Consider the following 23,718-nt stretch of genomic DNA (forward strand, 5'->3'; position numbering starts at 1 on the left):
GGAAAACATAAATAAAATTTGCTTGCTTGGAGTCAACAAACTGAAGTTTGAGTTCCTTCAAAACAAGAAACAGAATAACCGTAATTTCCATAAACCAGTCCTGATACGACATATGTCCTTTTCCTATTCTTTTTTATTCTTTTTAGTTTTGCTTTACCAGTCTTCTTCACGAGAAACAAAAGTAATGTTACATGAAGTAGACTGCACAGTTGATTTATTTGTCTAGCATCCTCAACTTCAATTGTTACTGAACCCCTTTTTTGCATTTTGGAAAGTTTCATTTGATGACATTTTTTCCTTTCATTTATGGTTGGGAAAGCAGAAATTTCTGGAAAATATACAAGGCAAATTGTAATGTCACTTATAAACGATTAAATGAGTAAGCAGATTGGATCTAATGTTTCTTAGAACCCTTTGCAGGATCAATTTTCACTAAAACCAACAGAGATAGAAAAGCGGGATCATCTCTAAAAATGTAAACTTTTGCACAGAATGTAGTGCTTGCTTTGAATACTTAGAATCTAAATTATTCACCAAATGTACAACTTCCAATTACTCAATTGAGACCACGGGTCTGAACTAATTAGACCCCAGCATATCAACTTTAACAAAGCATGACAAATCAATAGATGAGACAGAGCAGGAAGCAATTCTGAATCTAAATTATCCACCAAATGTACAAACTTTCAATTTCTCAACTGAGACCACGGGTCTGAACTAATTAGGCCGCAGCATACCAATTTTAACAAAACATGAGAAATCAATAGATGACACAAAGCAGGAAGCAAGTCATCGAGGTCAATTCTGTCAGCTGTGTTGATCTAATCATCAATTCTAAGCACAATAGGATGGACAGCAAATCAAAGTAAAGAACTGATTCTTATGTTACTTATTTCATATAAACTACAAAGACTGTATCCATTATTCATCTCATCAAAAGCATCTCTAGCTTACAGTTAAGCGACCAAATTCGCTAAATTTCGTCATGAACTTCAAAAAAAAAAACTCACGCTGCCCGATGAGTTTCTGGCCTCCAAGTTGGCAGAGAACAGAACATACAACCAATCCATCAAAACTCTGAATCAGAAGCCAAAAACTCAATTCTCGTTCTCATCAGTTCCAAAAAGCTTCATCCTTGATAATGGAGTCCTCAAGTAGCCTTCAACCTCGAATTTCTTAGGTGAAAGCTCGCGATACTTGGCAAATTGTTCTCTAGCTTCTTTATTCCTATCCAGCAAACTATAAATCATCCCTTTACAAAAGTAAGGCCTAAAATCTGTAGGGTCCTCCTTCTCAAGCTCCTCGTAGCTCTGTAATGCTTCCTCCACATTCTTCTGCAAGAACTGTACTTGTGCCATTATAAACCTCACATCTCTAGCCTCTTTCACCTTCTTCTCCTCCTCAGCTATCTTCAATGCCTCCTCTAATCTCCTCAAAACCGCGGCCCCTTCTCCACACCTGTCCATCAACAACGCATTTTCAAACAATGCCTCAAACAACAATGGGTTTCTCACTAAAATCTCTTCAAAAACCTCTCTTGATTCTTGAGTTTTCCCCATTTCATTCAACAGCCTAGCCATCAAAAACTTCCACTCTGTATTCTCCGGCTGTGCTGAGCTTAACTTCCTCAATATCTTCAACCCCTCCTCATCCTCGCCCACCTCGAGTTTCTGCTGGAGCAAGCTTTTCAAGGCCTCAACAGCCTCAGAATTGGATTCCAAAAACTGGGTCAACGGGGAATTTTCTTGATCTTCTTCAAATCTTCCCTTATGGGTTTCTTCTTCCAATATCTCCTCTTGTTTTTCAAGAGTTGGTGGTGGTGATGGAGGGCTGGCCCTGGCCGGCAACTGGTGGAACTTTCCAAAAACTGCGGCGGCAAAAACTATGGCTGCAGTGGTCGTTTTCAGACTGGAAATTAAAGGATCTGGATTGGAGGGATTAGAACTAGGATTTGAACTTGAACTACAATCTGAAGAAGCTTTGATAATGGTGAAGTTTCTACTGTTCAGAGGCCTAAAAGAAGAGTGTTTGAAATTGAAAACGGGTTGATACAACTTTGAGGTTAGATTATGGTGAAGGAAGGAAGATGGTGATGATGATGCCATGATCAAAGTTGAATCCATTGATGAAAAAAATATTTTTTTTCCTCTGTGATTTTGGGGGAAAGGTTTTAGAGGTTTTGCAGAGTGAAACTGGAAAGGAAGAGGTAAAGGGTTTGGTAAGAAGCTGGAGTTTTTAAATGAGGAATGAGGAATCAATGACCGGTTTTGGCATTGACGGTCTGACCGGACTTCAGCTCTGCTGATCAGGCCGGACTTTGAATGATTTGCTCAAATGTTAAAATTTGTTTTTTTTTTTTTTAATTTGGTTGAAAACATGAAATATATTAACTAAATGTTCATCCATGTGAAAAACGTGGAATTGAAATCCTTTCAATGTCTTTTCGGAATAGTATTTGTGAAAATCTTATTTAAGGAAATCATAGTAAAAGTAATAAAACGTAATTGACTTTTTACTTCATTAAAAAATATACACATTTCTAAGGCAGAAGTGAACATAATGTGAAAAAGGACATTGTAAGGATGAAACACTGATTCAATAAAAAGATCATATGCATGCAATTGAGGACCGAAAACTAATACCTAAAGAGCAAAAACACTAAAACAAGAAAATCGTTCATATAATAAAACATAATCATCAATAAACATACTTTTTTGACTAGTTTTGAGCAAATTGTCCAGAATATGCCAATCCTAGCCAAAGCTGGAACTAAGCTTAAGGTGCTCAAGTTTTGGTTCCACATTAATATTTAAAAGCTTGTAAAACTCCAAAAGTCCTTTAATGGATTGCATTTTTCATTATTTTTCATGAAAAAATTACTGTAGCGATTTGATGTATGTGAAAGGAAAAAGATAATAAAAAAATGTGATCACGAAAAACAACGTAATTTTCCGACGAAAAACTGCAATCCAAACAAGGCCTAAAATTTAAGCGTCGGTTTCACTAAACAAATGTTAGAGCACAAAGTTAGTAATAGCATTCTTGCCACTAAATTCTAAATCCAGGACCATCTCCATCAAGTCCACCTCCTTTCTAAATGAAGGACTGGCTTGATTTATCATCACTGTCTCGAAGTTTTCATGTTGCTTGGGTCAAGAAGAGTAGTTAAGGCATTGCCTCCATCTAATATACTCTCTCCGTCCCACTTTGATAGTCCTGTATTCCTTTTTTATCTGTCCCAAATTGTAGTCCACTTTCCCATTGAAGAATGTAGTTGTATTTTAATTTTTCTAAAATACCCTTATTCAATGTAAGTAGTTGTTACTATAAACCTACCTCATTTAATGAGAGTTGATTCCTTTTTGACCATCAATTCAATTTTCCATAAAGTTATACCATATTTAATGTGAGGGTATTTTAGAAAAATAGCAATCTAAATTTACTTTTCCAATAAAATTAACTACTTTTTCTTAAAATGTGTGAAAAAAGAAACAGAACTATCAAAGTGGGATGGAGGGAGTACGAGAGAGATAGAGGTCCAAGTACATACCAGCTGACTGATTATTTTCATGAGACCACCTAAATAGGATTTGGTCGGCAATGGAAAAAGCCCATAATCCCAATTCCCACCAAAACACTGATTATTACCACTAAAGCTGCTATATCCAAAAGGATTAAATGTAGTAGAACACTTGTTCTTTCGATCAATCTCAATGTCTAGAGGAGCCTTTCCTTTATTGTTCTCACTGAACGAGGAGGCATTGAGATTATTGCTCCCAAATAAGTTTTGCATGAAGTTCGTCTCATCATTGTAAGAGTCTTGAATTAGATAGGATGAGGAATCATCAGTGAGAGAAAAAGGTAATAGGGAAATGTGATCACGAAAAACAACGTAATTTTCCGACGGAAAACTGCAATCCAAACAAGGACTAAAATTTAAGTGTCATTTTCACTAAACAAATGTTAGAGCACAAAGTTACTAATAGCATTCTTGCCACTAAATTCTGAATCCGGGACCATCTCCATCAAGTCCACCTCCTTTCTAAATGAAGGACTGGCTTGATTTATCATCACTGTCTCGAAGTTTTCATGTTGCTTGGGTCAAGAGGAGTAGTTAAGGCATTGCCTCCATCTAATATATGAGAGAGATAGAGGTCCAAGTACATACCAGCTGACTGATTATTTTCATGAGACCACCTAAATAGGATTTGGTCGGCAATGGAAAAAGCCCATAATCCCGATTCCCACCAAAACACTGATTATTACCACTAAAGCTGCTATATCCAAAAGGATTAAATGTAGTAGAACACTTGTTCTTTCGATCAATCTCAATGTCTAGAGGAGCCTTTCCTTTATTGTTCTCACTGAACGAGGAGGCATTGAGATTATTGCTCCCAAATAAGTTTTGCATGAAGTTCGTCTCATCATTGTAAGAGTCTTGAATTAGATAGGATGAGGAATCATCAGTGAGAGAAAAAGGTAATAGGGAAATGTGATCACGAAAAACAACGTAATTTTCCGACGGAAAACTGCAATCCAAACAAGGACTAAAATTTAAGTGTCATTTTCACTAAACAAATGTTAGAGCACAAAGTTACTAATAGCATTTTTGCCACTAAATTCTGAATCCGGGACCATCTCCATCAAGTCCACCTCCTTTCTAAATGAAGGACTGGCTTGATTTATCATCACTGTCTCGAAGTTTTCATGTTGCTTGGGTCAAGAGGAGTAGTTAAGGCATTGCCTCCATCTAATATATGAGAGAGATAGAGGTCCAAGTACATACCAGCTGACTGATTATTTTCATGAGATCACCTAAATAGGATTTGGTCGGCAATGGAAAAAGCCCATAATCCCGATTCCCACCAAAACACTGATTATTACCACTAAAGCTGCTATATCCAAAAGGATTAAATGTAGTAGAACACTTGTTCTTTCGATCAATCTCAATGTCTAGAGGAGCCTTTCCTTTATTGTTCTCACTGAACGAGGAGGCATTGAGATTATTGCTCCCAAATAAGTTTTGCATGAAGTTCGTCTCATCATTGTAAGAGTCTTGAATTAGATAGGATGAGGAATCATCAGTGAGAGAAAAAGGTAATAGGGAAATGTGATCACGAAAAACAACGTAATTTTCCGACGGAAAACTGCAATCCAAACAAGGACTAAAATTTAAGTGTCATTTTCACTAAACAAATGTTAGAGCACAAAGTTACTAATAGCATTCTTGCCACTAAATTCTGAATCCGGGACCATCTCCATCAAGTCCACCTCCTTTCTAAATGAAGGACTGGCTTGATTTATCATCACTGTCTCGAAGTTTTCATGTTGCTTGGGTCAAGAGGAGTAGTTAAGGCATTGCCTCCATCTAATATATGAGAGAGATAGAGGTCCAAGTACATACCAGCTGACTGATTATTTTCATGAGACCACCTAAATAGGATTTGGTCGGCAATGGAAAAAGCCCATAATCCCGATTCCCACCAAAACACTGATTATTACCACTAAAGCTGCTATATCCAAAAGGATTAAATGTAGTAGAACACTTGTTCTTTCGATCAATCTCAATGTCTAGAGGAGCCTTTCCTTTATTGTTCTCACTGAACGAGGAGGCATTGAGATTATTGCTCCCAAATAAGTTTTGCATGAAGTTCGTCTCATCATTGTAAGAGTCTTGAATTAGATAGGATGAGGAATCATCAGTGAGAGAAAAAGGTAATAGGGAAATGTGATCACGAAAAACAACGTAATTTTCCGACGGAAAACTGCAATCCAAACAAGGACTAAAATTTAAGTGTCATTTTCACTAAACAAATGTTAGAGCACAAAGTTACTAATAGCATTTTTGCCACTAAATTCTGAATCCGGGACCATCTCCATCAAGTCCACCTCCTTTCTAAATGAAGGACTGGCTTGATTTATCATCACTGTCTCGAAGTTTTCATGTTGCTTGGGTCAAGAGGAGTAGTTAAGGCATTGCCTCCATCTAATATATGAGAGAGATAGAGGTCCAAGTACATACCAGCTGACTGATTATTTTCATGAGATCACCTAAATAGGATTTGGTCGGCAATGGAAAAAGCCCATAATCCCGATTCCCACCAAAACACTGATTATTACCACTAAAGCTGCTATATCCAAAAGGATTAAATGTAGTAGAACACTTGTTCTTTCGATCAATCTCAATGTCTAGAGGAGCCTTTCCTTTATTGTTCTCACTGAACGAGGAGGCATTGAGATTATTGCTCCCAAATAAGTTTTGCATGAAGTTCGTCTCATCATTGTAAGAGTCTTGAATTAGATAGGATGAGGAATCATCAGTGAGAGAAAAAGGTAATAGGGAAATGTGATCACGAAAAACAACGTAATTTTCCGACGGAAAACTGCAATCCAAACAAGGACTAAAATTTAAGTGTCATTTTCACTAAACAAATGTTAGAGCACAAAGTTACTAATAGCATTCTTGCCACTAAATTCTGAATCCGGGACCATCTCCATCAAGTCCACCTCCTTTCTAAATGAAGGACTGGCTTGATTTATCATCACTGTCTCGAAGTTTTCATGTTGCTTGGGTCAAGAGGAGTAGTTAAGGCATTGCCTCCATCTAATATATGAGAGAGATAGAGGTCCAAGTACATACCAGCTGACTGATTATTTTCATGAGACCACCTAAATAGGATTTGGTCGGCAATGGAAAAAGCCCATAATCCCGATTCCCACCAAAACACTGATTATTACCACTAAAGCTGCTATATCCAAAAGGATTAAATGTAGTAGAACACTTGTTCTTTCGATCAATCTCAATGTCTAGAGGAGCCTTTCCTTTATTGTTCTCACTGAACGAGGAGGCATTGAGATTATTGCTCCCAAATAAGTTTTGCATGAAGTTCGTCTCATCATTGTAAGAGTCTTGAATTAGATAGGATGAGGAATCATCAGTGAGAGAAAAAGGTAATAGGGAAATGTGATCACGAAAAACAACGTAATTTTCCGACGGAAAACTGCAATCCAAACAAGGACTAAAATTTAAGTGTCATTTTCACTAAACAAATGTTAGAGCACAAAGTTACTAATAGCATTTTTGCCACTAAATTCTGAATCCGGGACCATCTCCATCAAGTCCACCTCCTTTCTAAATGAAGGACTGGCTTGATTTATCATCACTGTCTCGAAGTTTTCATGTTGCTTGGGTCAAGAGGAGTAGTTAAGGCATTGCCTCCATCTAATATATGAGAGAGATAGAGGTCCAAGTACATACCAGCTGACTGATTATTTTCATGAGACCACCTAAATAGGATTTGGTCGGCAATGGAAAAAGCCCATAATCCCGATTCCCACCAAAACACTGATTATTACCACTAAAGCTGCTATATCCAAAAGGATTAAATGTAGTAGAACACTTGTTCTTTCGATCAATCTCAATGTCTAGAGGAGCCTTTCCTTTATTGTTCTCACTGAACGAGGAGGCATTGAGATTATTGCTCCCAAATAAGTTTTGCATGAAGTTCATCTCATCATTGTAAGAGGCTTTAATTAGATAGGATGAGGAATCATCAGAGGCGGACTCAGAGAGCTCTGGATAAAGCAGATTGAAATGAGTTGATGTGAAGTCCTTCGGTAGAACAAAATTAGGCAGGGTTGGATAGGTGGTTGCACTGTTGGCTGGTGTTACAGTGGTGGAGTTGAGGTCTGCGTCAATGGCGGTTTTTTTTTTTATTTATTTATTTTTTTTAAATCTTCTCCATCAGCCCAGTAACTTACCCATTCTATAATGAGATTGCCGTGTATTGGCCTTGTTTGGTAGACGAGTTTTTTGCCAAGTTTGTTTACTACAAATTTTTTAAAAATTTTAATAATCTCAAAAAAATTTTTAAAGTTTTTAAACTATACACTTCAAAATATAAAAAAAAAAAACACACTTTAAAATTTTTTTTTAAAAACTTTTACAGTAAATTACAGTAAAATTTTAGACAAACACCAAAAAAACTCACTTGCTAAATTTTATTGTAAAAAAATTAGTGGTGGATCTGAAAAGTCTCATCTATGATTTGTACTCTGTTTTTTGGTGGAATTGAGGTGTTCTAAGTTTTAATAAGATTTTAATTTAATGATTCAGATTTTATTTGATTATGAATTGGGCTTGTTTGTGGCAAGTTTGGGAGTATAAAAATGAAAGATTTTTGTTCTTTTTTTTTATTTTACGTGTTAATTGTAGAAGAAGTTGAAAAATTAAAGAAGAGAGAAAGAAGCCAGGACGAAAAGGTCGCGGAGCTGGGGAGTCTGGCAACTAGTGCGTGGTGTGGGGCACGGGAGAAGAGAAAGCAAGCAAAGAGTCAAAGACACGGTAGAAATTAGTTGAAAATATTACTTAAATGTTGGCTTCATATAGGGCAGTATGGTTATTTAAACCAAAAGTAGTCTGAAGGTAAAATTATTGCTCTGGAAATCTCACCATCCGTAACTTTAGAGAAACACAAGACGAAAGACTTCTTCTCATGTTCCTTTATTTGTATATTCTTCGTGTTGAGGTTATTTTTTCGCCTTTGTAATTCTTTTTATTTAATTTCTAATTACTTGTTCTATGAGTCACATCCTTCTTTTATTTTTTTTTTCTTTTTGTCAGTGAAGAATTAATCCACTTCGGAGAGTGAATTTTGATAATGGATTCATGGATATTCGATGGCTGATTATCTAAACATTTTCAATTTTAATTTTATTTTTAAATTTTTTTTTTTCAGTAGAGAAAGGGTGGAACTTAAGAAATAAGAAGAGGGTAGGGGGATTTCTAGTTTCATTTGATTGATATGCTTCTCCAAATCTATAATTAGATTGAATTGAGAAGTTCTTCTATTATTTGTTTAAGAAATAAAAAACTTTTGATAATCCATTTTTTTGTTTCTTTTGAAATTGTTAGAAGTAATTTTGTTTTTGCTTTTAAAATTTTTAGAGCTAGAAAATATCCCCTTTTTAACTTTATAATTTTTGTCACCAATTACTTAACAATATTGAACTCAAAAAATGAAGATTGTTTTATGGGAGAACAAACGGAATAAGTTTACACTAGATACCTTATTATAGCTTTACGTACAAGAAAGACAAAATTCAAATATCAGATCATTGGTAGGGAGCATTGGTTTATATAGTAGGGTGAGAGGAATTATAAGTAAGAAGTCATGATTTAAAATCTCTCAATTAAAAAAAAAAGATATTAAATCCTTGACATCAAATCAATCACAAAACAATTTTTGTCTCGACAAAATACTTCTTCCTCAAGTCAAACCCTTTTTTTTTTTTTTTTTTTTTTGGGTGTTCCAGGCATTTACAATATTTCAAGTGAAGACATCTAAAGAGTTTATCTCTGACCCAAAAAATAAAAATAAAAATAAAAATAAAATTCAGAAGCCACTCGAGGGGAAAAGAAACAAGAGAATGATGTAAAATTCAGGCTGTGGTCTAAGATACCTTTGGATATAAAATTTTCATGGTACTTGAGTATGAGAGTGATTTTATTATTTATTGTCTTCTATATTCTTGCTAATCTAGATATGCTTAGACAATACAAAAGAAGGTTAGAGGGCAATCAATGGATAAATCCTCACCGAATCTTCAGACAGACTGAAGTCAATCCATTATCTCATTGTTTGGATTGCTATTTTTAGGAGTTTTTATAGAAAAATGTACTGTAACTATTAGATACATGTGAGGTAAAAAGATAATTAGAAAAATCGTCGAAATTTTTTTGAGAAAAATGCCTTTCCAAACATGCACGGCCAAGTTGCTATATTCTAAGCTCATAAAAACATATATTCTAACCACGGCGGGCCATATTGCAATAGCAATTCAAGACCTGGTACCAGAGAGTTCATTTGAAAAGACAAAATAACCATTACAATGCCCATGATATTGCAGCAAAGTATGAGCCAGCACAACCAATTGTTTCTGTTAATAAGCTTTAGGAAAATAACAAAGTTGCAAACGTGTGATTTTGGAAGTTACAATATGACTAAACTCCGTGCTTAACCTCTCAGGGTGTTTTCTTTCCTTATTCCTATTCACCTCCTATTGTTTAAACACTTGACCTTATATAAATATCATGGTTAGAAAGCAATACGAGAATTTGTAAGTATTTCAATTACTAAGTATGTTATAGCGTCTATGGTAATACTTGTAGGAAATATAAACCAAACTTAAGTTATTATTTGTTTAGTTAGTATGATGAGGGCCACGTGGAATTTAATTCCCATATGTAATAGTATTAGTCATTTTGGGTAAGAGCCAAATAGGGCTTGTTTATTTAGGGTCCGTTTGGTTGGAAGTAAAATATTTTCCTTGGGAAAATATTTTTCGTGGAAGTAATTTTCCGGGAAAATCATTTTCCTTTCATCATTTTCAGGTGTTTGGTTAACCTATTGAAAATATTTTCTTACTTCATTTTTCTGGTGTTTGTTTAACTTTTAAAATATTTTCACTTTTATCTCTATCTTTACTTTCTACACATTATAACCACATACTTCCTCTCATGCAAAATAAAAAAAATTATCTCATTGTTTAACTTTAAAAAAATCTTGGAGAATATATATGAATAAAAAATATCTCCTTAAGCAATAAACAAATTGTTGGCCATTCAGTGTTAAATATCAATCACATGTAATGTTTATTGTGACACATATCTTGCACTCTCACTGCTGAAAGTTTCTCTAGAAAAGAATGTCCCTATTATACATAATTAATTACTAGCATAGGATGAGCAGGATGTGGTCTTTTTTTTATTTTGAACATACTAGGTGGGAGGGTTGGGTTGGGTGGTACAGGGGGAGAGAGTGTAAATAAGAGGTCTTGGGTTCAAGTTCTCCTGCTTACACTAAAAAAAAAAATACTACAAGATGTTTTCAGTAAATTTGGAACATACTACAGGGGGGATGCATGCATTTCGGAAAACAACTTCAGTAAGTTTGGAAGGAAAGTTGTTTTCCATAAGATGAGTGAAAATATTTTCCTAAGTAAAATATTTTCAGTAACTTTTGTGCAACCAAACATGGAAAATTAGGAAAATATTTTCCTAGAAAACATTTTCACCCGAAACAAACGGACCCTTAGTAGCCTCCAATTTCATGTAAAATTAGTAGGGCATAAGTTTTGTCAGCTTGGGAGTCGCTTGAAGTATCTGTTGTAAAGTCCCGCAGCCAGGTATTGTGAATGGAAGAAAATTTTCCTTTCCCTTTTGAATTGATTTCTTGAGTATTTCGTGTGGGTTTATATTATTGTTGATTTGAGTCAATTAGAGCGGTGTTAGAGCAACGGTAGATTAAAGTATGGTAAATCCTAATTCTAATATTATTTGCTCTGTCCAAAAACTGAAACTGATGGTAGAGTTTAATTTTTAGCAACGCATGTGAGTTACATCGATATATTGAAACAACACTTGCTTGGGATGTTAGAGACGATGAAAAGATGAAAAACAGTTTGGCATTGTTGCAGATTCATCAAGCGAATGATATGTCAGTTTTTGAAAAAATTGCTACAGTTGATACGGCAAAAGAGGTTTGGAATATTTTAGAAAAGACATACAATGGGACCGTTAGGTCCAGTAAAATAACATGATTATGTTGAAGAGGAAATTTGAATTTGTAACAGTGGAGAAGCTCGAATCTATTGAATCTTATTTTTCTCGTTTGTCAGATATTAAAACGAGATGGCACTTAATCAGTAGCACCTCTCTATCAAAACAATTGTTGAGAAAGTTTTTAATACCCTACCCATGAAATTTAATCATATGATAATTGTGATTATAGGTGGCAAACAAATCCATTTATCTAACTTTATTCATATCCACCAATGAATAGATATGTATGGGTATCTTAAATTTTTGCATATGGGTATAAATGAGTTATCCAATAATACTCATTTAACCCATCAAAGCCAATTAATCCATTTAAAATTGTCTTCCCCCAATTCTCCTTTCTTTCCCCATCCATTTTTTTTTCCGATTTTTTATTTTGTCATGATGTTAACTACTTTTATTTCATTATTATTATTATTTGTTGGTTTTATCTTATCATTTTATTTTATCTTAGTTTTTTAACTTACTTATTTTTCAGCATTACCAATTTATAATAAGTTTTAGCCTCTTTTCGTACCTTTTCAAAATAAAATTTTAAATTTACACACGAAAAAAATACTAGGGGTTCAAAATTTTTGAATTAAGTTTTTATGTTAACTTTTATAGTATTTAGTTCAAAATTTTATATTCTTATTGTTCAATTGTTAAATAGTATATAATTTTGCGACATAGAGCATGGATGGAAAAAAATTGGTAATTAAACTTATTGAACATTAGAAGTAAATATTTAAAACTAATGATGGGTGCAAAGAGTGGTATAAATTGATAACTCAGTTTGCAAAAATGAATTTAAATAAGTTTACAAAAAGTTAAAATAAATGAGTTATAAATGGGTATTAAGGTTATCCAATTCATTTTTGGACTTACCATTTATATTATTCTAATTAAATGGGTATAAATAGTTAGACTCACTTGTACCTATTACTCATTTTAACCAACCCAAACCTGTGCAAATCACCCCTGTTGACACCTCTAGTTGTGACGCAGGTTCTTCTCTCGACTACAATACATGATTACAAATGAAAGGTATTGAGAACTTAAGAATAAAGAACTTGAAAAAATCACTCGGCTACTATCATGCGGGAACCATTTTTGTTTTTGTTTTGGTTTTTTTGGATAAATTACTTTTAACCCTCCTGTAATTTTATATAATGCCAGATGAACCTTCTCAGGTTTCAAAATAAATCACATAACTTTCTTATAATTTTATGTAAAGTGAAAAATGGATAGAATGTACAATAAGTTACAGCGTTTATACCAAATGCGCTTTAAAAGTGCGTGTGATTAAATTTTAATTTCTATATAATTCCTTATGATTTGTATAAATATTCACTTTACTCCCTATGATTTTTGCATTTATTCACGTAATCCCTTTATACTTTTGTATATGGTAGTTAAGCCGTCGATTGATTTAATATTTAAATAAGGACATTATTGGTATTTCAATTAACAATGTTACACAAGCTATTTTTCATAAAATTTCAACTTTACATAAAATCATAAGGAAATGAAGTGAATATTTTAAAACGTTAGGGGAGGTCATGTGACAATAAACGAAACCGCAGTGGAGTTATATATAATTTATCCATTTTCTGTTATGATCTTAGGTGCAACCGTGCGACAAACATGTGGGCCTCATACGTGGATCCCACATGTAGGGCCCACATTTTTGTCTGAAATTCAGTGGGCTTGAACAGGACAGCAAATATTAGGGTATTTTGCCCCTGCCAAAACTCAAAAGCTGCTCTGGCGAGATATATAATTTGCTTTGGCAATTGCACAGCGCAAATGATATTAGTATATTTTTAGCCCAAAAATCAAGGATGCCCCAATGGCACAAGGCTTGATACATTTCTCATTATTGCCCAAAAAGAAGACAGAAATGATCAATTCATAAGTCAACAAATGTTTGCCTTCATCTCTTAGTGCTGAATTAGTCACCAAATTCCATTATTGACTTACAGTATACTTCGAAAGTTTAGGTGACATTTGTCTCCACATAAACACAAATGAAACCTTCCATGCATGGAAGTTTCTGAAGTCAAACTTAAGCTCCTCGAGCTGTTGTTATGTACATGAAATGTTGCTTCTGCTCCAGACAACTGGGATTTAAAGATGTCTATATAATTCAGTGTGCAGAAGTGAAGCAAGCAGCTGTAAGTACAGGATTGAGAACATTCTGGTCAGAGACGGAAGATGGTGACATTAGGTGCTCAGAAACGCATCGTAGTGCTAATCCCATTTCCATTCCAGGGGGGCACGTGACACCACACCAATGCTTCAGCTTGGGAAGATTCTTCATTCAAATGGGTTCTCAATCATAGTAGCACACACTGATTTCAACTCTCTGAATCCATTGGATCATCCTGAATTCGTTTTCCTGCCCTTAGCAGACGGGTTATCAGGCTATGACGTCTTTTGGCAACATGGTACCTGTAATAAAAGCTATGAACACCAATTGCAGAGGACCTCTTGTTGTATACTTGCTTTAGATAATGAAAGATCCTGAGGTGTTTGGTCAGGTCTCCTGTATCATATATGATTTTATCATGTATTGTGGTGATGCCGTGGCCAATCATCTAAGCCTTCCAAGCCTGGTTTTCCGCCCAGTCAGCGCTAGTTATGTGCATTCTCATCATGTTATTCTCCAACTTCAAGCAGAAGGGCATTTTCCCTTGCCAGGTATGATGTTCATCCATCTACTTCTCAGTGTTGAAAGATGAACTTTTTTCCGTTTCTTTTAGATTGTATTCCTTTGGAAAATCCTGATTATTAGCACTAAAAGTCGTCTCAAAATGACTTTTGAGCACTTATTATCAAGTTAGATTCTCTAGTACATTGTTCTTCATGTTGACCTTTTTCACATCGCAATTACAGGGTCTCAGCGGCGTGATCCAGTGCCCAATCTCCATCATTTGAGGTTTAAGGATTTACCCCTACTTGTATCTTCTAAAATATCAGATGGTCTACTAGAACATTTTGCTAATAACATCAGTACAGGCAATTCTGTGGCTGTTATTTGGAACACAACAGAGGATCTGGAACATTTATCATTATCACAGCTTCAAGAATTACACGAAGTTCCGTTTTTCCCAATAGGTCCAATTCACAAAATGACTTCAACCTTATCTACCAGTTTGATGAAAGAAGACAGAAATTGTATGATGTGGCTGGATAGGCAAGCTCCCAATTCTGTTCTTTATGCAAGCTTGGGTAGTTTAGCAACCATAGATGAAAAAGAGCTAGAGGAGACTGCTTGGGGACTGGCCGACAGTGGCCAACCATTCTTGTGGGTTGTTAGGCCATCTTCAGTTAAAGGTTTACAATGGATAGAGCAATTACCCAAAGGCTTTAGAGAAGTAGTCGGATAAATAGGTTGCATAGTGAAATGGGCACCTCAGAAGGAGGTTCTGGCACGTTCTGCTGTGGGAGGATTTTTCAGCCACTGTGGTTGGAATTCAACACTGGAAAGCATTCAAGGTACCTGAGTTATATATGGAAGGCAGGCCTGGAATTAGAGAATGCCAAGGACAGAGTTGTTATTGCGATAAGTTTTTTGTTAGAAAGGGGAACTCGCAGCCGCTACCCGATAGTGCGTATTGGGTAAACTCCGTTCCGTGCAATAACCCGTCAACCTCACGGAGGGATAAGACGAACTAGGTAAGAAGACTGGTGTTGAGAATGAAGGAAAAGAAACGAGGCAGAGAATGCTTGCCATGAAACAGAAAGTACAAGCTTCTTCGCGGAAAGATGGTTCTTCATACAATTCCTTGAATGATTTAATAGCATTCATTTCCTCATTCCCATGTCATACGAATGTCAAGGCCACCTTAGAAAGGAAAGTGTCCGGTGAAGATTTTTAACAAATTGGCATATCAAGGGCATATGTCAAATTGTGACTGTATCACTTCCTCCAAAGAGAAAATTAAGGTGATTTCATTATGCATTCATTGTCAAAGCTTGTAGCTATACTTGTACCAAGAATTCATAAATAGAATCTTTAACTTAACCATTGTCTCTCTATTCATTCGACACCAGTACAGGATCCACATATTGGCTAAATTAAAGTAGCCCATGTTTGTTGTGCCTAAGTAATAATTTCTTGTTTCTTAGCTTATTCAGCACTAATCACTAAAGGAACAAAACAAAAACCGAGAGAGAGAGAGAGAGAGAGAGAGAGAGAGAGCTTATGGTTTCACAATTGGATCATTCTTAGTGTTAAAAAAAAAAAAAAAACGTGTGTACCAATCATTGGGTCATGCACTTCTTTTAGCCGAAATTGTTCGTCCTAGTGAACTAGCAATTTGTATCTCAGAAGTTACTCAGCCGTTTGGTAAACATTCCTCAATCACAATCAATATGAATATCATTAACCCCACTATAAGCATGGGTTTTGATGATTCCACCTAATAGGTTTGGGGTTTGATGATTCTCCCTCATATGTTTGGTTCGATAATAGAATGGGTATCATTATAAAACTATTTGTTTGGTTTGCTTATATTCAAGAATGGGATCCAAGCAAATTTTTTTTGAAGTATTTGAAGTTTTTTTTTAATAAAAATGGTTATTTGTTTCCAAGCATTATAAAAGTTTTCCTACTCTAAAAAGGGATAAGTCAAAATTAGCTAGTCGGCACATTGCAAAATCATACACAATCACCATTTTCTAAAGTTCTATTCTTGATATAACCTTTACTCTATAGGGGAATTACATCAAGCCTTTTTTTTTTTTTTTTTAATGGCAAAACCTCGTACACGAGGGAGAAACGCCACCCTTTTATTTTATTAAGTATTCAAATAAATTACAGAAGGAGATTGTTTAGTTTACTGTGCCTGAAGTGCTTGAAGATTAAGAATAGGAAGTTTCGGGTCAAAGCGCTATTCGAAGATACGGAGGAAAGATGATAGAACTCCTCGTACGTCTTATCTGTTCATGAGAAGTTTCGCAAAAGGTGCATTTTTGAACTACTGGGATGCACAATCGGACACTTCAACAAAATCTTTAACTATTCAAAGTGTATCCATAACGGACCATCAATGCACTAATTGGCGGAGGGAAGATGGAACGCTCGAATACCATCTCAAAGATATGAGTTGCAAAACCATCATATTTCAGCTATGAGGACAAACGATCGGAAACAAGAAACACTACTTCAACTGTCCTAAAGCCCTATCAAGATGATTCTACCCTGGATACCTTGGGGCAGAAAGGATGCAAATTAGGCCGTACCATGATCATCCAAACACGGTAGCGACTAGTTAGTCGATCATTAATTTCAGAAGTAGTCTGAAAGCTGTAAAGCTACTTTTTGCTTTGTATAAATAGTTATTGAGATTAAGCCTGTAATAACAGCCATGAGCAAGTGATTAGTAATTGCACTAAGGGTCTGTTTGTTTCGGGTGAAAATATTTTCTTAATTTTCTGTGTTTGTTTGCACAATAGTTAATGAACATATTTTACTGTGTAAAAGATTTTCGCTCATCCTATGGAAAACAACTTTCCTTCCAAACTTATTGAAGTTGTTTTTCGTAAATACATCCACCCTGCCTACTAAATGTATTTGTCAAACTTTCCAAGCTTGTAGTATGTTTAAAATTAAAAAAAGGCCTCACCTTGCTCACTCCAATCTCTTCGACATCGATGAGTTTGCCTTTGATGCTGATGAATTTGCTGGTGACGGCGACACTGTGAATTTGTTAACAATTTGGATTATTATCAATTTTCATTGTCTTTCTTCAGTCATTTTAATTTTCTTTGCAATGTTTTCTTAATCAAAATTATGTATATTTAGCTCAAATTTGCCTTGATTTTAATGCCTTTGAGGTTGTGGTTTGATCGCTGGTATATGATCTTTAAACCATATTTCATATACGAGTCAATAAGAGCACTAATCATATGAAAAAGAACAGAGCCTATTTCTTCAACCTGAGAAGATATTCATGCCTTCTCTTCCACTTTCATTGATTAACCTTAATCACCAGCCATTTCATGGTCTTGATATGTCTAGCTTGGTAATGTCTTCTATGGTGCCAGTAGTTATGAGTCAAAGAATTGTCCTTATACCTGACTTGAATTCTTCCATTTTGAGTGGTTGTGCTATGTTTAGTGGTAGGAACTAGGAAGATTGGTTTTCAGTGGTGGAAGAGAAAAGTGGGTGGCGGAAGGAATTGAATTTTGATAATAAGAATGTAGTTAAAAATTTCAACCAAATATCAGAAAATATTGAAAAAGGTGAATATTTTTGCGGAAAAGAACTTCCGTGGAAAATATCCGTTTGGATTAGTTATTTTTTGGGGTGTTTTTGAAAAATTTTGTTGTAGCAGAGTTTTTAGATTATATTTTGGGATATTGTTAGAAAATATTTTGAGATATTTAAGAGTAAAAGAGTTTCTAGAATATATTTTAAGATATTTTTTAAAATTTTAAAAAAAATTAAACTAATTTTTAGATTACCTTTTAGAGTATTTTTTAAAAAATTTTACTATTTTTGAAAAACTAGTTTATGTAACGGCGTCACCTAGTAACGGCGTCACCTAAAATGTCAAAAATACCCTTATGTAAGGTTGAAATTTATGTATTAACCAAGGGGGGTTATGTGTATATTTTGAAAATCATAAGGGGGTTATATGGTAAAGTATTAAACCATAAGGGGGTTATATGGTAAAATATAAAAATCATAGGGGGTTAATGTGTCATGTATTTATAAGGGTAATTTTGACATTTTTAGAAGTTCCGTTACGAGTGACTATTTCCGTTACTTTGACACTTTAATCCAAACCATGAGGGGGTTATGTATAGCTTTTGAAACCATAGGGGGGTTATGTAAAAAAAGGGTAAACCACAGGGGGGTAAAATGTAATTTACCCTTTTGAAAAACACTCCCATCCAAATATAGTTCTGATTGAAAAAGCTCTTCATAGTGAGTTTGTTTAGTTTTCGAACTTACAATTCATAATCTTTCCAATATCTATCAAATTCCAGTTGTACTAACTTTACTTGCAGGAATAACCTCTCAAGTGCCCAGCCAAAAGTTTAAAATTTTATAGTGTTGTCTTATTTGCTGCACAACCTAATTCAACCGCCTCTTAGGTTGCCTTGCTTCTAACATCTACTCTGACTTCCCCCATGACTAAGTGGAGAAACTCAACATATGAGCTATAAACTCTAATAACATAATGGTTGGACCCTTGATTGGCAAGTGCATCTGCAGGATGATTTGCCTCTCGGAAGCAGAGAGTGAAACTGATGAATGTGGGAACGAAGACTAGATATCTCATCAAACGCCGGCTGAATGAAACATGGGTACAGATAAAGGCCCTCATCAAGGAGTCAGACTCAACACGAATAAGAGAATAGCCCCTTTTCAAGCAAAGGTGAATACCGAAAACCATGGCACGTGCCTCTGCCTGAAGACTAGTAGCGATTCCAAAATGACATGAAAAAGCCACAATTAAGCTCCCTCGGTCATCTCTTAAAATGCCACCACCTCCACTTATCCCTGTATTTCCTTGGAACTACTGTCAATATTTAGTTTAACCACACCCTGCATGAACGGCTTCCATTGAACCACTTGAAAAGAACAAGATCTAGTTGCTGTCAAAATGGAATCCAAGAAAGTCTGCCATGACTCTCTCTGCATATTGATTCACCCAACCTGAAGAGAAAATGCATCCTTAACATCCTGAAAAGTCTACCTGCACAATGTGTCACTATTAACCAATTGTGCAGAAAAAATGAAGGCATTACAAGCCTTCCAAAGATTCCGATTAATGAAGATTAATTTACAGAATATGCACAACAAATTTAACAAACTTGTTATTGCTTTGAGTCAACCACCAAGTGATGAGTCGGACATGTAAACAAGATTCTAAAGCAGCAATCCCAACCAAAGCTCCAAAATAATTCCAAATCAAATGAGACACATCCCCACAGCTAAAAATAAGATCTCTGGGGACCCTAGGACATATGTCTCTTCCAGCTGGCCTCAGTTTACATCATCTGCTAACAAAACACAACCTGATGGCTAAATAAGAAGGAAACCATAATACGCATAAACTACATGAGAAATATGATCAAAAGTAGAAAATTTTATATTTGGTCTTTTCCATACGTAACATTTGAAAAAGCTGCTGTTTTGTTCATGCCGCATTACACAAAAGTGAGAATTGCCAAATTTTCTTCACGTTTTGCTAGGCAGATGATTTATCATCCAAACAGGAGGTCTTATGTTGAACTAAAAGTGGAGAGAGGCAGGCAAACTTGGACAAGTCCATGCCACTAGGTATTTAAGAGATCCAACTGCAGGGCACAAGAAATGTTTTTAAGATTTTCAGTCATGGTAAAATCCCACACTCAATGATGGAGCCAAGGGGGGCAGAGGGGGGCCATGGCCCCCCCTAAGTTTTGAAAATTTTAATTCATAATATGTAAATATGTGTGTAAAATAAAATTGGCCCTTCCCTAAATTTTTGCAATTTTAGTTTATATTATGAGAGTTGATATATATATATATATATATATATATATATATATATATATATATATATATATATGAATTAGTTATCAAGTGGATATATTTCTTGCAACAATTGATTATCAATTGCAAGAGTTACATAGCAGGTTTAATGATCATACCGTGGAATTGCTTGTTTTGAGCACTGCTTTAGATTCTAGAAATGGATATATGCTATTCAAGATTGATTATATTTGTAAACTTGCAGAGAAGTTCTATCCGAATGATTTTATGGAGCAAGAACTAGTACGTCTAAGAATAGAACTTCAACATTTTGAGTTTGACATTCCAAATCATCCTGAATTGCAAGAATTATCTGGTATTCATGAGTTATGTCAAGGTTTGGTGAAGATAAGAAAATCAGTGATATATTCTCTTATTGACAGATTGATTAGACTTGTTTTTACTCTTTCTATATCAACTGCAACTACAGAGCGGGCATTTTTAATTATGAAAATAATCAAGACAAAGCTCCGAAACAAGATGGAAGATAATTTCTTGAATGATTGTCTAACTGTGTATATAGAAAAGGAAGTTGCTGAAAAATTTAGTAGTGATTCAATCATAGATAAATTTAGTTCTATGAAAGAGCGTAGAACTCAATTTACTTCTAAGAATAGATGTTGAAATTTCAAAGTATGTTAACATAAGTTTTATCTTTTTTCAATTGAAAATAGTTACACATAGTGGAGAGCATCTTCTCATAATGTGCAAATTGGATGGTTTGTGATGTTATAAGATATTTAATCAAAAGTTATTTTTTTTGTTAGTTTTTGTTATGACTGTACCGCATATTTATGAATAGACATACCTTTATAATTAAATTTAATATTTGATATTTTTAAATGTCATATATTTAAATAGAAGAAAATTATTTTGAACATAATATATTAAGATAATTTTATTAGGAAAAAATTTTGGCCCTAAAAAAAAAAAAAATCCTGGCTCCGTCACTGCCCACACGGTTCATTCCAGCCTTCTGAACATATGTAATCGATAAACTAGAGCATTTGATGTGAAAGCACTAGCAAGTATGATCACAACCATACTGACAGGACAGCCTAAGTTACTACCTTGAAAATGAGAATTCTAACCAAGTTGTTTCAGATCTTCAACCACCCCAATTCCCAAACCCACTCCCTTCTGGACTCAGCATCTCAAAAGAAACAAAGCAAATCCAAGACTCGTTCCAGCAGCCTCTCTAACCCACGAGCTCTCTGACTCGATTACAATCTACCTGTCAGTGATTGCCTTACTGCAGCAGCAGATATTGCAGCTGGCCATGGCTGCCCGTCACAGGCGAGAGCATATATTCACGAACTGGCAAAACAAATACTGTTCAATCTGGGTGTAGGTTATGAAGTATCAACATGAATTCACACAATTTTTTCCAATTGATTTTAACTATAACATGATCATCAAAAAGAATCCATTAAAGAGTTTCCAATTGAATAAAGGGATAATTTCAGAAACCTCCCCTGAGGTTTCTGACAGTCTCAATCACCTCCCCTGAAGTTCCGAAATTCTCATCTATCTCCCCTAAAACTAAGTAGATAGTATCAGATTCAACCCAATTGAGGTGGACAATGAATATAAAATATGTATCAGGAGAGAGAAAATAAAGAAATTCCACCTCTGCCCTCAAGATTGTCATTAGTGAGGATGTTTATGTTGAATAGTATAAAGGCTTCTAGTTCCTTTGAAATTTTAGGGGGTGTATATAAAATTGATGGAAAAAGGCAAGGATGACTACAAGAAAGTGTCTTCTGCTTCATGCCAACGGCTCTTTGTGCAGTTGTTTGTAACGGGAAAAAGAAATAGTAGTCTTGCTTTGGAGCTCTCTATAATTGCAAACTGGAGTTGCAACATAAAGCATTTGGCTGTTGTTGGGTTGTGGCTGAGGTAAAGCAAAAGTGCTCATACAAGTATAAGCTGAACTAGCTACAAATAGATGCACATGGCTTCTTCAAGCCTGGTAGATTCATCATGGAATTCTCCAACTTCATTTTCAATAAGAAACAGATATTGCCATTGTCATCGGAAAGCAACCATTAAAATTTCTGAGAGCAAGAGGAATCCAACCAAGCTTTATTTTTGCTGGTCAAATTGCAAATTCTTTCAGTGGTTCAAAGGGCCTGAAGATGGTGAAGTGAGCAGCCAAAGAACAGATCAACGTTCAAGCATGCAAAAGGAGGATCAAGTGCAGTTTACCAAAGTAGAGCAGTCGAACTCCATAGTGAAATGACTGCTTATAATGAACCTTTTATTCATAGCTATTTATGTTTTTATGTTGATATTCTTTCAGTGGTTCGAAGGTCCTGAAGATGGTGAAGTGAGCAGCCAAAGAGCAGAAAGACATTCAATCATGCAAAGAGAAGATCGAGTGCAGATTGGCAACGTAGACCAGTCGAACTCCATAGTGAAATGGCTGCTTATAATGAACCTTGTATTTTTAGCTATTTATGTCTTTATGTTGATTGTAAAAGAGATTAAATGAGATGTAGTTTATAATAGTAAAGAACTAGATTCTTCAATGTATCATATTCTAGTTTTGCTTATTGAATACCACAAGCATTGATTACACAAAAACACAATCTAGAAGTAATACTGCAAATGAAACTTCAGTTTCTGTTCAATAACCATTTCATACTACTTAGTTGCAGCAATACAAAAGCTTTGAGTGGGCTGAAATTTATATATACAACAGCCAAATGGCACCACTCAGGCATCCAGGTTGATACAAAAAAAATACATTTCTCCAAAAGATCAGATATCAAAAGTTCAGATACCAAAATGAGATCACCAAAAGATCAAATATCACATTTCTCCAATGTTAATACCATATGATCAGATATTATGTATCTCTTTCATCCAAATAACAAAAGACTCCTAATCAGAGACTACTAAAAGGTGAAGCTGCTACTGACATTGTGAGTATCATGAGAAGTTGAAGCATTGATGTTGGCAACTATTTGTACTTCAACACTTCCACTGGGACGTAGTGCAGCAGTAGGCTGAACTACAATTGGTTGAGGTGCTGCTGTTGAAGTTTTCCTATTGGGGTTATATGCAGCAGATGGTGTAGATTTGTTTGAAGGCCGTCATCTCTGAAATTTTGGTCTAAGCATGTATTAATATACAGGCATGTATATTAGCCAAATTAGTGGAAATATAATGTAAAAGGGATTAAGGAACAAATACCTTTCTCTTAATAGCATTGGTTGTTGTTTGCAAATTTAACTCAGCATTCATTGCAGTAGATTGAGTTGATGGACTTGGGTTGCTGCCTTGACTAGAAACCACAATAGGCACATTGCCATCAGCATGATCCTGCAGAAATCACCCATGCATTAGCAAATTGTGCCCTGTCATCATAGGAAAAATCTCTATGTGAATCTAAAAGAATTGTAACCCATAGAACAGATCCTGCAAGCCCTGTATTTGCAATTCCCTTTCCTGGCTTTCCTCTATTTTGAGTAACCTGACATGAAAATTGATAACAAATTACAAGCTTGCTTAGCAAAATCATTGCTGTCAATTAAATCACTAGATTGAACCTTGTTCGTGCCACTGCTGCTTGTACTCT

The 23,718-nt window shown here is 35.2% G+C and overlaps 1 protein-coding gene and 1 pseudogene across 1 annotated transcript; one reads left to right on the plus strand and one right to left on the minus strand.

The window, feature by feature from the left end:
• Positions 1 to 866: 866 nt before the first annotated feature.
• LOC113715714 (protein SLOW GREEN 1, chloroplastic-like) lies at positions 867 to 2,233 on the minus strand. The gene has a single exon (XM_027240005.2). It carries the CDS (start codon positions 2,121 to 2,123, stop codon positions 1,098 to 1,100), a length of 1,026 nt encoding a protein of 341 aa, XP_027095806.1. The 5' UTR covers positions 2,124 to 2,233; the 3' UTR covers positions 867 to 1,097.
• Positions 2,234 to 13,816: 11,583 nt separating this feature from the next.
• Positions 13,817 to 15,483, plus strand: LOC113716017 (UDP-glucose iridoid glucosyltransferase-like; annotated as a pseudogene).
• Positions 15,484 to 23,718: the final 8,235 nt, after the last annotated feature.

This window comes from Coffea arabica, chromosome 11c, assembly GCF_036785885.1.
Source record: "Coffea arabica cultivar ET-39 chromosome 11c, Coffea Arabica ET-39 HiFi, whole genome shotgun sequence".
Classification (NCBI taxonomy): Eukaryota; Viridiplantae; Streptophyta; class Magnoliopsida; order Gentianales; family Rubiaceae; genus Coffea; species Coffea arabica.

Coding starts and splice junctions, on each gene's coding strand:
- LOC113715714 (XM_027240005.2), bottom strand. CDS start 2,123: ATGGATTCAACTTTGATCATGGCATCATCATCACCATCTTCCTTCCTT.